The sequence below is a fragment of the Vanacampus margaritifer genome, chromosome 12, assembly GCF_051991255.1.
Source record: "Vanacampus margaritifer isolate UIUO_Vmar chromosome 12, RoL_Vmar_1.0, whole genome shotgun sequence".
In the NCBI taxonomy this organism is placed as follows: Eukaryota; Metazoa; Chordata; class Actinopteri; order Syngnathiformes; family Syngnathidae; genus Vanacampus; species Vanacampus margaritifer.
In genome coordinates, this window is record NC_135443.1 from 18,371,894 (window position 1) to 18,387,079 (window position 15,186).

Sequence of the window (15,186 nt, forward strand, 5' to 3'; positions counted from 1 at the left end):
CATATTTAAAACAGCTTTTCCAATAGCTTAATTTTTATTGTTTTAGCTCAACTTTTGCTGTGTTTTTATGCTTTGTAAAGTGACCTTGGGTGTTCTGAAAGGTGCTGTTTTTAAATGAAATGTATTATTATTATTATTATTATGATTATTATAAAATAGCCCTAATCCAGGTAGTACGTTTGCCTCAGTGAATATGCAAGATGCGGCATTTAATGCGGCAAAGTGGGAGGAGAAATGTAAATAGATTATAATAGCGCACACACTGTGATCTGTCAAACCTGGTGACTGCATCTATTATTAATAGATTTCAATTCAAGGCGTAAAGTTAAAGATTTTTTTTCCATTGGCCCACCCATTTTTAACCCGGGCCCACAGTACATGTGACACATGCGGCTGCATGATAGCCGCTGCTGCCTGTCACGCGCTGAGGACAAAGCGCGTACATCCAATCCGTCTCTGACCACTTTTCCATCTCCGTGGGGGACGCATAGCACACGGTGTTTGTGCAGCAGCTCAAAAAGAAGCCAAAAGCCAACGAGGAAACGCTCATAGAAGTGCTCGACGCACGCCCCGGGGATGTATTCACCAATATCAACAGTCTCCTGCATGCGCGCTCCTCACCTCACCCATGACAACATGTAGAAAGACTATCTTCAGCTGTCAAAAGGATCAAAACACTTTGACAGATTGACCGATTCTCTGGACTATCAGGACATTATTGCTGTGTTCAACACAAAACCGTGCCGTCTCCTGCTGTAAATGTCCAAATCTAGGAAGAATTGTATTTTATGAATCAGTTATCTTGAGTTAAGCTTACTGTCATTCTCCCGTTTATTTTAATAAATTGCAAACGTTGTTATGAATGTGCCCTGCGTATCTTTCTGTCCCATTTCTGTGCGTAAACGAGCTTATCAGTGAGACCCCGACCCAGTGATCATATTTTCCGGGTGTGTAAAAGTTACACAGCAGTGACGCTGGTGTAAAACATAATCTGCACAGGAGTCTGAGGGAAGTGGATCCCAACACCAGTCATCCACTGCTCGTACTGCTGCAGCTGGAGAGCGCGTTCTCCAGCTGCACCCGTAACTCACAGCAGTCCTTCACTTTACGTGAGACAGCGCCAGCGATTTTATTTTCTGCGCCCTCGTAATTAAAGAAGCGAAATAACGCCATCAAAAGTGTGTGTTAAGAGCGGCAACTTAATCGCTGTCCTTGGTACCCGCGGTAAAGCACTATTAGGGACGTGAAGGGAATTTTTTTGGGGGGATATTTTCTCTGGCCCACCCATTTTTCCTCAGGCCCACCCACAATAAAAATTTTGGCGCCGCGGCTGGCGCCACCTATTGGTGAAACGCGGGCATTGCAGGGACAAAATAAAATTAATAAGATAAGATACACTGATTGTCACACCCATCTAAGTGGGGCGAAATTTGTTCTCCGCATTTGACCCATCCCCTGAGGGAGCGGTGAGCAGCAGCAGCGCCGCGCTCGGGAATCATGTGGTGATTGAACCTCCCAATTCCATCCCTTAATGCTGAGTGTCAAGCAGAGTGGCAATCGGTCCCATTTTTATCTTGAACCCACGACCTCCCAGTATCAGGGCGGACACTCTGACCTCTCTCACTGAGCTGAACAAAAAAAAAAAAAAAATTGAATTTTTTTCTAGCCTTATTGGATAAGTTCGGCGGGCCGGATTGAAACACATAACGGGCCGTATTTGGCCCACGGGCCGGGGTTTGCTCATGTCTGCGTTAGAGAGATCATACTACATGATAAAGTTTGTCTAAGGAAAGCGACTCATTTATTTAGTGCAATTACTACTGAATTATTTCTTGAAATTTTTAAAAATATATTTTATTGTAATATTTTCAGTACAGCCTTCCATTTTCTTATCACTTTTTTTGTTCAGTATAGCCTTTTAAGGATTTTTTTTAAACTGTCAAATAAAATATTAAAAAGACAAAGCAACCAAATTCAGCCATATTTATGTCAACTCCAGCAAAAACACAACCATCTTAACAGAACAGTTCATTCTTGGGATTACCACAAATAAAGAACTTCTCTCTGTCTAATATACAAAAACAAAAAAAATATTTAAATATCACATGTAGAGAACAAACATGGTTCAAGTTTGAATATTTGGTGGACTGTTTCAGATGGACTACATGTAGGAGATGACACACAGTACTTAAATAATAAAAATGGGGGGCAGGGGAAGAGGTCTGCATTTAAATGTGAGAGGACGACCAGATTGAAATAGAAACAGTGCTAAAAACGATACCAATAGTGTGCATTCACATTACATCAAGGAAGATGAAAATAAACAAGATAAAAGTGTTAAATGCAAATGCAACAGCCTGGAATGTGCCTTTAATGCTCCACAAGGATTCCTGCAACAAAAAACACTCCTGGTGGGGTTCAACATTTTCCTGGCAGGCTTGCGTACAGGTCCATGAGCTAAACAAAGTATATCATCTTAATGCGACGAGGGATTTAATGCTGTGGAAGTGGGCATAGAAAAATACACCTGTTAGCTAAAGTAACATGAGCAAGTTATTTGCATACACTTTTGTTTTCCAACATGGACATGGTTGAGTTCAGATTGGGAAACATTCTTTAAACATCATAAATAAGGCACCTGGTCACGACAGTCAAATGGCCATCGGCTGCGATTCGAAGGCGGGTCGGAAAGTTTTTATTTGATGATAGAAAATGGAGGGAAGATGGTGTAGTGTCACCTGGATGCCACGGAGCATGAAAAAAAAAAAAAGAAGAGTTTTTTTGTCTTGTCCGGTTGTGTCAGAAAGCCCAACCAAAAATAAAATCTTAAAAAGAAAAAGAGCCACCGTGGACCTCCCATGCAATCCCTGAAGTGCTGAGCCAACACAGAGTAAAGTTTGTCCTATCAAATCTTTACCAAAGGCATCTGCATACTGACTTTGGTGAGGTCTTACTTTTCCAGATCAAGATTTTCCAGATTTGTCTTTCCAACTGTGTCGGTTTCATCTTGATGTCCTGGTGCGCTTAGCGGGGGTTGCCAGGAGCTCCTGCGATCTGGTACGCGACCACACGGCGGAGCCATTTCTCTTCACAGCACTTTTTTTGCTTGTGTCCTCCAACTTCCTGGTGGGCTTTGGAGCCACTTGAACCTTGGCCATCTTGGGCTTCTTTGACGCCGCTTCCATTTTTCTCTGGGATCTTGTCAGCACCTGGTCATGAACGGTTGGAGGTTTGACGTCCACACTTTGCAAGGCGGCCTCAGGAGCTTCTTTGATTCCTCTTTTTTCCAGCGAGTCATTTGTTTGACATTTCCCAGCATTCGTTTTGCTGATAGCGACTTTTTCCACTTCTTTGCCATCTTCCGATGTTTTGTGGTCCGCTTTGCTCTTTGATACGCCGACCAGAGAACTCAGCCGCTGTGAACACCTTTTTACCCGATTAACATCCTGAGCTTTGGCAGCTCGATGTCGCATCACCCGCTTTCTTGCAAACGTTTTCCTTCTTACCATTTTTGTGGCTTTCATGGGCTTAGCAGCAGGTAGGGGTATTTTTGGTGCCTTCAGCGAAGGCATGACGGCTGACTCTGGAACAGATTCTGTGGGGACTCTCTTCAAATTGTTGGCTTTTAAGCTTTTGGAGACACCTTTTAACCGCACGTTGGATTGCTGGACCTGCATCTTCTCTCTAATGTTGGAGTATTTCCTCAAAATCCTGGCACTCGCCGGATTCTTAGGCTTCCCGGGAGCTTTCTGGGGTTCACCTTGTCCCTGAGCATCGACACGGATGTCCGACTGATTGCAAATGTGAGCAGCACTGGGAGGTTCTCGCCTATCTTTGCCTTTGGCAGAGGACGTCTCCTGCTCAAGAGCTTTTGCAATCAGCTTCTGACTTTTGGGGTTGCTTTTCACAGGAGAGGTGACGGCAAACTTTTTGAGATGTTTCTTTAAGCGCTCTGCTTGTAAGCTTGGAAAAACACCCTGAGAGGCTCCCGAGCCGCTGGATGAGCTGTGGAAGCACAGCTGAGTCTCAGATGGAAGACGCGTATTTACTTTCTTAACAATGACGAGAGATTTGGTTTCTGTTGACTCCAGGAACCAGCGACAAATACTGGGAAGATTGTAGTCCTTCATGAAGAGCATTTGCACCGGTGAGAACTTCTGCTGCTCAAAAGACTTTTGCTTGCGAGCCCTGCGTTTACTTTTCCATATGGCAGCCTGTCTGTCTGCTTTGTTTTTATATTTTGCTGTCGTCTGGCCATCTCTCTCCAATTGCAGCCAGCCTTTCTGAATCTTGTCGTATCTGAGGTTCAAGTTGGTAAGCTGCTGTTTATTTACTTCTCCAGTCAGTGCCTCTACGAACTTGTTTGCTTGTTTGCGAGGCTGGTGTCTTGGTCCCATTAAAGGGGAGGCTGACGCAGTAGATAACGAAGGGGCCTTCATCTGAGTTTTCATGATTTTCTCCGGAGGCGTTCCGGCCAAGGGTTCCACTTCAGTGCTCTTTCCGGATACAGAGGGCAAACTGGTGGATGGTGAAGACAGCCTTTGTGATCGCAAAGAAAGCTTCTTGTCTGGTGTGGATTGAGGTTCGGGTTGTGGGGGCTGTTCTGCCTTGCTACTTTCACTCCTCAGTGGCATTCTTGTGGGTTTGTCTACCGAACTTCCAACATTGTCATCTGAAGATGATACGTTTGCTTCCTGTGTCATGGGCTCCATTCTAAGAACACGCTTTCCTCTTGTTTCATTTGTTGAGGTTTCAAGCTTTTGGGAAGCTCGAGCCTCCATTGGACTGGTTAACTCTACACCAAGCTGCTGGTTCTCATTTTTACTTTCCTTTCCTCCCACCTTTGAAGATCTCAGCTTTTGTCTGACCAACAAACTTGTGGTTTCTTCTATTGATTGACTTTGTTCAACGTTTAACATCATTTGTGTCTTTTGGACCGTGCTCGTTTGAGACGGTTCAGGGGTTCCAGGTGGTGATGACTCTGCTAAAAGAGGAGAAAGGGGAGACAGTTCTGGAGGAGCAGGGGAAGCGCTCGGTTTTGGAGGTGAAATGGATGGGACTACATTTGAAGAAGGTGCTAATGCAAGAGTTTCATCTGGTTTCTGGACAGCTGATCTTAGCTGTCGTTTGGTTTCAGTTGGTTCATCTAGCTGAAGAAGCTTGTGTTGCTGGATAGGTTTGGATTTGAGTGGGACTTCAATTGTTGGGCCTTCTGCCATGTCAGCAGCTGGAACTAGTGGACACTCAGGTGTGTTCACGATGGATTCTGTGGGCGTTTCTGTTTCAGGGATATTTGTCACCAAATGATTGCCTTCTGTTGAGTCAACCTGAGCCTGTTTCAGTACTTTCTGACTTTGTTTCACTGGGCCATTCATTGGCGAGGTGCTACTTGTATTTGATCTACGACGCAGACTTCTGTCAGAGGATGATATGGGCTTCCCGTTAACATAGCCCACGATTATCGTTTGCGATTTTTGTAACCTCTTCGGCAGAGAGATAACTGTGCCTTTTTTTCGACGCCAAGGAGGTAATTCCTTTGCGAGAGTATCGAGTGTCTTTGAAGAGATGTCGTATGTATCGTCTTGTCCTTCGATTGTTGCTACAACAGCTGTTGGACTTTTGACCTCACTCGCTATCTGGTCCTCAGCAGAACAAAAGTTGTTGGACCTTTCTGTGTTTTTACTGTTTTCAGAGGGTATATCCTGTCGTGGCTCCTCATTGCCTATTTCCTTTTCTGTCTCTTGGTTCTCTGTAGGATTTGTGGGTGATAGTGTGCTAATATGGCGAGGAAGCAGGCCACTGCTGTGCATTTTATCACATAACACCTGAGATTCAGCTTTTTGCATGCTGATTTTCTCTGATTGTTCTACAACTGTTTCTGACATTACTTTACCAGTAGATTCATTTTTTTCAGGTACAGGTTCATTCTCCGTTTCCTTTACCTCGTCAAATGAAGCATATGCTACACTTTCCTTACATTCATTCACTTTTTTGACATCAGAAGGTTCATCTTGTTTTAACTGGAATGGTTCATCATTGGTACTGATATTTGTTCTGCTATCATCGAGTGTGTTTGTTATAGAGTTTATTTTAGATAATGGGGTCTCTAACTGGCTCTGAGCCTGATCCGTCTGACTAGTTTCTACTACAACTAAAGTTTCTACTTCACTGGCTGCCACTTCAACCATCTCTCCCGTCCCTGGTACTATCCTCTCATTAGAATGTTCTGAGCGTGTCCCTTCACTTATTGTCTCTCTACATGCTCCAGCAAAAGGCATATCTACCGGTGGGACACCTTCAGGCTTGGAAAGGATTTGTTTGGGGGTAACCAGTGGAATTAACGCTGGCATCGGATTAAGACAGTTACCCCTACCTGCCAATGTGCGGACAGTTTTTAACTCCCAAATTTCATCCGAGTACAAATGTCCCCGAGTGCTTTTCCTAGCATTGCGACGGGGAATCAAATGACGTTGATCTTTAAAACACTCTGTAATTGGTTTGTCAATGTAAACAATGTCACAGTGGCCAAGATCGGGATCAAGTGTCCGATAAGGAGTCTGTCTGGCGTGTTGTAGAGACGATGGCCGGATGGTCTTCCTGGCAGTTCGCGATGAATCTGCGGTAAGAGCCACGGGAAGGGTAAACTGTTTGCTTGGTACATCCTTGGCTTGCCACGCAGCTTTGCTCTGCTTTGTATGATGCATTTCATTTAGCTGAGATTGTCTTTTCAGAGATGAGCTGAGTCGAGCGCTTTGAGTGTCCATTCTGTTTTGTGAATTTGAGTGACTTTGTTTGTCCTCTAATGAGTCGGAGTCAGATGTAAGCGAGGTTGTCAGCACACAAGATAACTTTTTACCAGAAGCAACATTACTGCTTTTCATGATTTTCATCTTAAGAGGTGCATGATCAGCATGACGGCTGTTGTCAGAGTCTACGCGGATAGGAGCCTGGTTGGTCCCTGACCCAGGGCTGTGAAGATACAACACAGGGCTAGCAGCAACAGATGTCAATGGAACTACATTCTCAGCAACTTTCTTTTTGACTCTATTGTTTTGGATAGAACAAGACATATCCAAGACTTCAAATTTTGGCGTGGATTCGCTAGGAAACTCTAGCTCCAAGCATGACTTCTCAGGCGTGACCGTGCCAGATTTGGGAGTGGAGCACGTTGCTCCCTGGAATCCAGAGTCAATATTTTGCCGTGCCTTGCAGGCTGCCACCTCCATCTGCAGGAAACCTATGGCGTCAACAATTGTTCTCTGATGGTGGCGGCAGAGTTTGGCCATAAACTGTTCCAGTGTCGAGGTGGACTGGAGTTCTTTCGCCTTTGTAATGCGCACGTCTTGACACTCACTGCGGGAAAAGAGAGAGATAGAAAATAAACAGGACATTACAAAAAAAAAAGCAGTGTTTATTCCTATGAATAATTTCCAGGGTAGCAGTGGGTTTGCAGTGAAATAATTAATGGTGTGTTGTAGAAGTTGGGGGTGAGAACAACAGGCATAAAATATGTTTATCATTGCATATTTATTAGAAGAATAAGTGATTTTTTTTTAAAGCCAATTCAAATCCAGTGAACTTGACCAATTACATTGTTACAGATATTACAGTTTACTTCTTTGCACACTATTTATTGTCACATTAAGAAAATCCTACACGTGCACAAGACATTAAACAAGTTACATTTTCTACCACTTGAAAGAGCAAATACATTGGGGCAAATATAGAATACATACATTGCGTCAACATTTTCTCGTGCAAGTCAAAATAAATAAACACAAGTGCTCTTCAAATTAAATCAAAACAAAATGAAAATGTGGTTAGATTTATACAGAGAAATTTCATGGAGATAATAGATTAACGAGTAAAATGTGGTATTTCATAAATATTTGCTATGTCAACGAGGTAGTTTGGAGCACAAAATTCTTACACGGTAGTTTCCTTCTTTCTTTCTTTTTTTTTTTTTTACAGATTTTTATAGGATTCTGGAAAATGCCCTTTTGGGAAAAAAAAGCTACACTGAACAGTGGTCTAGGCAAGGAAAACTTTTGGGGGAAATTAATTCCTGAGACACTTTCAAAATAGAACGTAATTACTAATTAATGTTTTATTTTGAAAATGTTCAATGTAAATCTCAAACTTTATATACTTTGTGGCTATAGGTTAAACATAGGAAGAAAACAGAACTTTTTCTTTCATTTAGAAATGAAAAAAACTGCTACACTTTGAACTACATCAGTTACACTTAATCCTTGTTTTTGTGCAGAGGGCATAAATGAGGCATGATTGGTGGTTAACAACAAACAGTTATCCAAATAAATCCAGGCTTGTGTTAGACAATGTAAAGTAGAGCAGAACAATTATTAAGAAGTCAATAACCATCATCTCCAACCCACAGCTGTGGTCACCATTGACATTCACTGTCTAAAACTACAAAAATAAAGAGAGGGTGAAAAGATGCATTTTATTTTAAAGTTAAATATAGTAACATGTAATATAGTATTTTACATGTGAATCTTAAGAGATTAAAAATATTTTTTGAGAATAAAAATAAGAATTGCCGAAGTGGCACTTCGTGGTTTTCAAACTAATTTCAGTCCCTGCTGGTAAAACCTATGGAGTAAAGAGTACCTGACTTCTGAATGGTAAGGGTTTCATCCCTGAGGGTTTCTCTTGCCCTTTCACTACAGCACAGCGATACACACACCACACGCATGCCTTTTCTTAACACAGTTTCAAAATAGCCACTATGGTATAAAAAGTAGATCACATCACAACTCAGTTCCACGACATTTCACAATGTTTTAACTTATCTCTGGAGTATAATATGGATATAAATACTCTGAATATTACAGACTGTGAAGGTATCTTATCCTGAGTAACCCATTGCAGTTGCTGAACATTTCAGGCTCACCGTCTCAACACGCTGTTTAATCAACAATAAAGAACATGTACAACAGTATTATTCCAAAGATCAGACCTTAGTATACATCTAAATTCTCACATAAAGCTCAGTCATGCAAACGAATAAAACATTTTTCTTTTTTTCTAGCAACTTTTATGTTATCATATACAACAGAAATAATTGAGTACTTTTGTTGATCTTATCCTGGCTCATTAGATACAGTGATTCAAAACATAAGTTCGCACAGGACAAAATATATTAGATTTTTTTTTGTGTATCATGTATCAATAGAAATACTTAACCTCATGAAATAAACTGAATTTATGTAGGTTTCTATTAACACTTAGATAATTAGATCAATTTACATAAATTGATTGATAAAGCAATGATTAATCTATTAATTTAAAAAAAATAATAGTTAGTACATTGCATACTGCATTTACACAATACCTACCCTATTTTTTTCCAATCAAAGACAAACCAACACTAAAATTCCAAATTTTACCTGTCTCATCATCATTTGTCCACAAAATAAGGTGTAATCATGCTATCAAACACAATTATGTTCTTATTTACATTATATTTGCACCCAATAAACTGCTTTTAAACTGTTGTGTATCAGTTGTAATCCTTTCACGTTTTCAGATCATATCAGCTGTAGTGGCCAACCACTTGCTGCAAAAATGAAGGGCCAGTCAAGTTAATACTGAACTGACAGATGCTTGCCGATTGTCACTGCAACAGATTCCCCCCCTTAACATTTTAATTTGTAATGGATGTGGCAAGTCAACTTCTGTATTGGTTTGTTAATCCATGAAGTTAAATTGGGCAGGTTTGAATGTGAGATTGGCCCACTGATAACAAAATAAATTACATTTATTTACATCATATCTATCCTCTGAGAAGAAATGCAAACCATTAAAAAAAAAATAGCAACTGAGGTGTAGAGAAACCTCTACTCAACATGGTGTCCATCTAAAAGCCTGCATGATTTGCTACATACATGTAATCAACCTGATAAGAGAATAGTAAGTCTTGAATGCCCTGAGGTATATATGATAATGCACACTGAGGTGTCCCAGTAGATCAGAAAATATTTAGTTACTTCAACCAGTGGAAAAAAATAGCAAGAAAATGTTCTACATTGGAAAAATAATACACTCTTTTGTCTAGTTGTGCAGTTATTTTCAAGACATCAACCACTCAAAACAAAAATTGCAACCTGACATTTAAATCAAAACAGAAAGATCTCATTAATGGCACTAAACGATTCAGTTAAATAAACCTGAATGTGTGTACCGTTTGTTGCTTTACTGTGTAGCTCTGAGCGTGATCCAACACTATTCATGTTGCGCTAGCAATTAGTGAATATCTATAGGCTTTCTTCTGCGTTGGAGAAAACAAGTTGAAGCCTGCAATCTGAAAATCTCTGCCTTAAGTATTTGAATCACTGAAGGCTTCTGCTGGCACTGAAATACTACAGACAGTTAAGGTAAGCTGTGAAGACATTTGAAAGTCAGTCAGACATCCTGAATTATTGCCTATTCGATATAACATTTGAGGTGGCAAAAGAGGAGGCAACTGTTTACCGAAGCTTATATGTGACTGAGGTATAGAGTACAGTATGCGCGAGCGTACAGTGAATCCGCTGTTTAAGACAAGTCTTGCATCTTAGCCTGAAGTGAACCTGAGGCATTGTGAAGGCATTGAAGAATAAACTATCACCATTCATAAATATAGCACAGTGAAACTAGATAATCCCACTTGTAAAATCAGTTGTGCTTGATCTTCTAAAAAGAAACAAAAAATAAATAAATCTTATGGACCTGCACCAACAGTTATAAACATTAGGTATACTGTGTGGAACCAACACATACTTTGAGTCCATTAGTGTTTGAACATACAGTTTTCCATGTGTCCAGCAGTGCATTTGAAACGCACCACTGAAACTGTCCATGCCAGACATATACAAAATAACAATAATATCATCGTGCTCATGATGCTTTGACTACTATTTACAAGGCCTAATGCATGTACGAACAGGTAACTCTTGAGTGTTCAGAACAGTACTGGCAGTCGACATTGAGGGGCGCCACTCAGGCATGTTTTAATTTTCTTCTGAACGTATTGAACTCAGAATGTCAGGAGCCAAGTTAACTTTTAAACGGGTAAACCTAAAACTAAAATAAATATATTATACACACTAATAAAAATCTTGTAGTGCATAGTAACCAAGAAATTTTAAAAACAGATAGTTGGCCATATTAAATAGCCAAATTTAAGGAATTTGTCATCTTATTTCACAATTTAGAAATAACCATTTGATCTTATGGACACCAATGCAACATGCCGTGCCTTGTAAAAAAAATTATTTGTACATTTTTAGGGTTATTAGTATTAATTTGGTGATAGGCTTCCATCATGCAAACCACTCCCATTCTCTGTGGATGAGCTCTCTCTTTCCTCAGAGATGTGCTGGAGTTCTTCATTCTTTGGAAAATGGGAACCACTCTGCTCGTCGAGTTGACTAAGCAGCCTCAGTTTCTTTTTCGGGGGATGTTTCAAAGTCCCCAAGCGCTCTTTAACCTTGTACTCCAGAGTGCTGTGGGGAATGCCGTAGATGGACTGAGCTTTGGATACACTCATTTTCCCACCCATCACCACCACAATGGCCTCCTCCAACAGCTCCGTGTTGTACTGGCGGTAGCGGCCACGTTTCTTCCTTGGTGGTTTGTTGGCGAGGTCTGACTCTGAATCCATGGAACAGTTTTGGCGGTCCGTGTCATGTGGCCAGAAAACGCCATTAGTCTTTTTGCGATTCTGCCGGGGCAGAAGGGACTGAAGTTTCTTTCCCAGGCTATTCTCTAAAAGTGAACCTGAATTTTCAAAAAGCAGAGGGTCCCAAGCGGAGTCTGTTCCTGTGGTCAAAACTCGCACCTGGGGAATCTTGAGGTCAAAGTTGGAATGATAAAGTGAGGTGCTGTGGTCCTGGCAGGCATCCTGGTGGTTTCCTTTACCATTGGACAGCGACTTGGAGAAGAGGCCGGCGGCTTCCAACAACCTGGGAATGTCTTTAAGGTGCGCGCCAGCTTCACTGCTGGCTTTCAGTTTGAGGAGTGCCCCGAAGTGAGCTTTGGAATTCCAGGGCGCCGTCCCGTTTCCACAGAGGTCAGTGGGTGTGGCGCTGCGGTTATGGCTGAGAGGTGACTCTGGGTCGCTTTCCAGACCAACCTCCTCTTTGATGTGCAGAGAGTACGCGAGAGACGAGGAGGGCTTATAACGGGCGGAGTGGCCGATATTCTCCCTCCTCCTCCCATCCTGTTGGTCCGCGCTCAAGGATCGCCTGATTGGATGGAAGGAAATTGGGTGTAAGCAGAGCTTGCACAGTGCCTTTCTCTCTTTGCTAAAGGAGGATGGGTTGGGGAGGGGAGGATGTTGGCCACTCCTTTATTATATGACCTTGCTTTGGTAACATCACTCTTTTGCTTTAATAGACTGGATGTTGGTTGTGATATTAACACAAAAAAAGGCTCAAATCTGACATTGATTTGCTTACAACAACAACAACAAAAAGACACAAATGGAAGATAACGGGCAAAATAAAACAGGGCAAACACAAGAAAGAAAGAAAAATGAGTAAAACCAGAAAAAAGAGGATGTATGTCCAGTAATTGTCATTGCTGTGAGGCAGCTTGGCACGCTAATAATTAACACAAAATGAGAAACGCATTGATAGCTTTTGACATTTTGTGTGTGACGTTACCACTGAACAAGCACAGCAATAAAAGAGTAAGCCAGCAGAGGGTGATTGTTGTGTGTTTATCTCCAAATGAAAGCCTAATCAATGGAAGGTGACTACGAAATGAGGCAAGGAGAGCTACGTTACATTACATTCAATCTAGATGATCTCAGCATTAAAAAGCAGCAGGACTAAAGAAATTTAATTCAATATTTTGTCATTCATCAAAAATAGACAAGAGTGCTACATAAACAAAACTACAACAACAATAGAGATATAAATGTCAACAAATGTGCAATTGCGTTTCTTGAAGTGAATGGGAAACTTTTTTTTATATGAGAGTCATCGTAATTCATGGGGGCAGGGGGGAATTGCGATGATTGAAGGAATATTTATCACTATACATTATCAAGATTTCTTGGGGGGAAAAAGCTTTGGGGATTTATTTATTTATTTTAAGAGCAAACGCTCAAGCATTTTATATTGGGCCATAGGTTCCTCACATCTGCTTTAAAAGATCTGATCAAATTTGTATTTCACCAACAAAGTAAAATAACAATAACATTTGCATAAATCGCTTCCCGAGGGAACTTTCCTTTTCCCGCTGCTGGCAGCAGCAATTTTGCTCGACACAAATGATTGACGTGAACGGTGATAGGCTGCATGTGTCAAATGCAAACTACTTCTGTTACAAACAGAACAACAGACAGACAGGTGATGCTTTTGTTTTGACAGCTCATAAATTGCTATTTTACACTGTGTGCTCACCTCAAACTCTTTGAATATCATTTCAAATCCTCCATTCAGGATTCATGTGGCAGGTTATTATTGAATTTTTTTTCCATTATAGAAGATGAGCACAATATACGTTTGCAAATAAATTGTAGTATTGTTTGAGAATTCTGTACACTCAAGCAGCATTCCAGGTTTTGCATAACGTGCAATTGTCTGTCCTGTTGCATTATTTTGTTTTGTTTTTAGGTACACGTGTAATAATTCAAACTGTGGCTTTTGTTTTGATTTTCTTTTTAAACAAAAGGGGAGTATGAGAGACTGAAGAGAACCAAGAACGGAACTTTTCTTACCCTTTGATTTTAGGAGTAAGGCGTGGACTTGGGACCGGCAAGCTGCCGCCGCTATGGCGGCTCTTTCTGATGGACAGGTCAAGGACTCCCTCTGTTAAAAGTGACACACAGTTTAATTGACGTTGAATATGTATTTAGAATAGAATTACAACGCCCTGTACTGTTTGTTTTGACAGTACCTTGTTCGCTGGGCTCAGATGGAGTCTTTTTGATGGTGAGGTCAAGAGGGGCTTCTTGGTCGGCCATGAGGAGCTTGCTGAGGACGGGGTTGTGGCTGTGTGCGGGCCCCGCCACAGAGGCGGCGGGGCTGCTAGGTGGAGCCCCAGAAGTCGCGGCTGGGGTCTGCGGGCTTTGGTCAGAGCTTGGCTCGGTGGTTGAGCCACTATCCTGAGGAGAGCTGGTTTTTGAGGTATATTCAGCGGCAAACTGTCGGATCATTTTCTGGAGGATCTCTCGCGCCACTACTGGGATGTGTGGGTCGGAGAAACTTGGTACATCTGAAAGGTGAGTTGTGAAAAAACAGGTACTGTTTTTGGTTAAGCTTATTTTGGAATCCCTCGTCAAAATATAAAGCAAGGCAGTAATTACAACATTAATATCGTTGCTCACAAAAAAGTTTATTAGTAAATGCCCATGTGCTCATTTATTTTTAGTTTTTACAAATTATTAATCAATAATAAGTGTTGAAAATAGCTTTAGAGCAAATCTATTAACTTTTCTGGACACTTAAACTGTCTGAAAAGTGTAATTTAACTCCACCTTTTCATTCTCTTTATCATTCTGTGTTTAGAGTTAGACAATAAGTGAAAATAGGTTCCATACATTGAGCAGGGTTGTTTTGTTAAAAAATGGTATATGTACATTTGTTAAAAATGGAAGATGACATAACCACAGTTGTTAAAGTTTGTTTTGTTTTTTTTAGCTGGTAAAAGTTATGTTATGTCAATGTTTTCCCATTTGCTGCTAGAATTCTCCACCTCCCCCATTTTGTTTTGAAGCAAGCAAATAGACTCCAGGCAGTGGCGATAAAAGCAAATGTGTCATTATTTTGATTCTGTAGATAATGGACAGAATGTTTTGAGATGATGACCGACAATAAAAAGGTTGAAACAAGTCTGATTAATGCTTGCATGTTCCTGAATGAATGAATGATGCCTATTTTAGAGTAAAAGGAAAGCTTTGATTACATCATTATGAGCTCAGCAGAATAAAAACAGTTTGTTATAGGAAACCGTTATTATGCTTGCACATACTGTACGTCCCCACGCCAACACAGTCCACTTTAACATTAAAACAGGGATTCCTAAAGTGTGGTACAAGTACCACTAGTGAGGGGTCACCAACCTTTTTGAAGCTGAGAGCTACTTCATGGGTACTTACTGATAGATGTGACGGGCTAGCAGTTAATGCTAAGATAACAAATTTGTTAAAATTGCCTTTAGTAATATTATTATGTT

At 41.0% G+C, this 15,186-nt stretch overlaps 1 protein-coding gene across 4 annotated transcripts in view; it reads right to left on the reverse strand.

Annotated features, from left to right (window-relative positions):
• Window positions 1-1,969: 1,969 nt before the first annotated feature.
• LOC144061199 (ligand-dependent corepressor) overlaps window positions 1,970-15,186 on the reverse strand; it is a 31,069-nt gene continuing 17,852 nt past the window's right edge. For 3 of the 4 annotated variants that reach the window (XM_077581409.1, XM_077581408.1, XM_077581407.1), the window contains exons 5-7: window positions 13,909-14,226; window positions 13,730-13,820; window positions 1,970-7,353 (exon numbers count right to left, since the gene is read on the reverse strand). In XM_077581409.1, the coding sequence (XP_077437535.1) occupies window positions 3,003-7,353; window positions 13,730-13,820; window positions 13,909-14,226 (4,760 nt within the window). In that variant the 3' untranslated portion in view covers window positions 1,970-3,002. Of the gene's footprint in view, window positions 7,354-7,508; window positions 12,249-13,729; window positions 13,821-13,908; window positions 14,227-15,186 lie in introns of those variants that run through there. The other variant, XM_077581410.1, reaches the window with a different exon arrangement.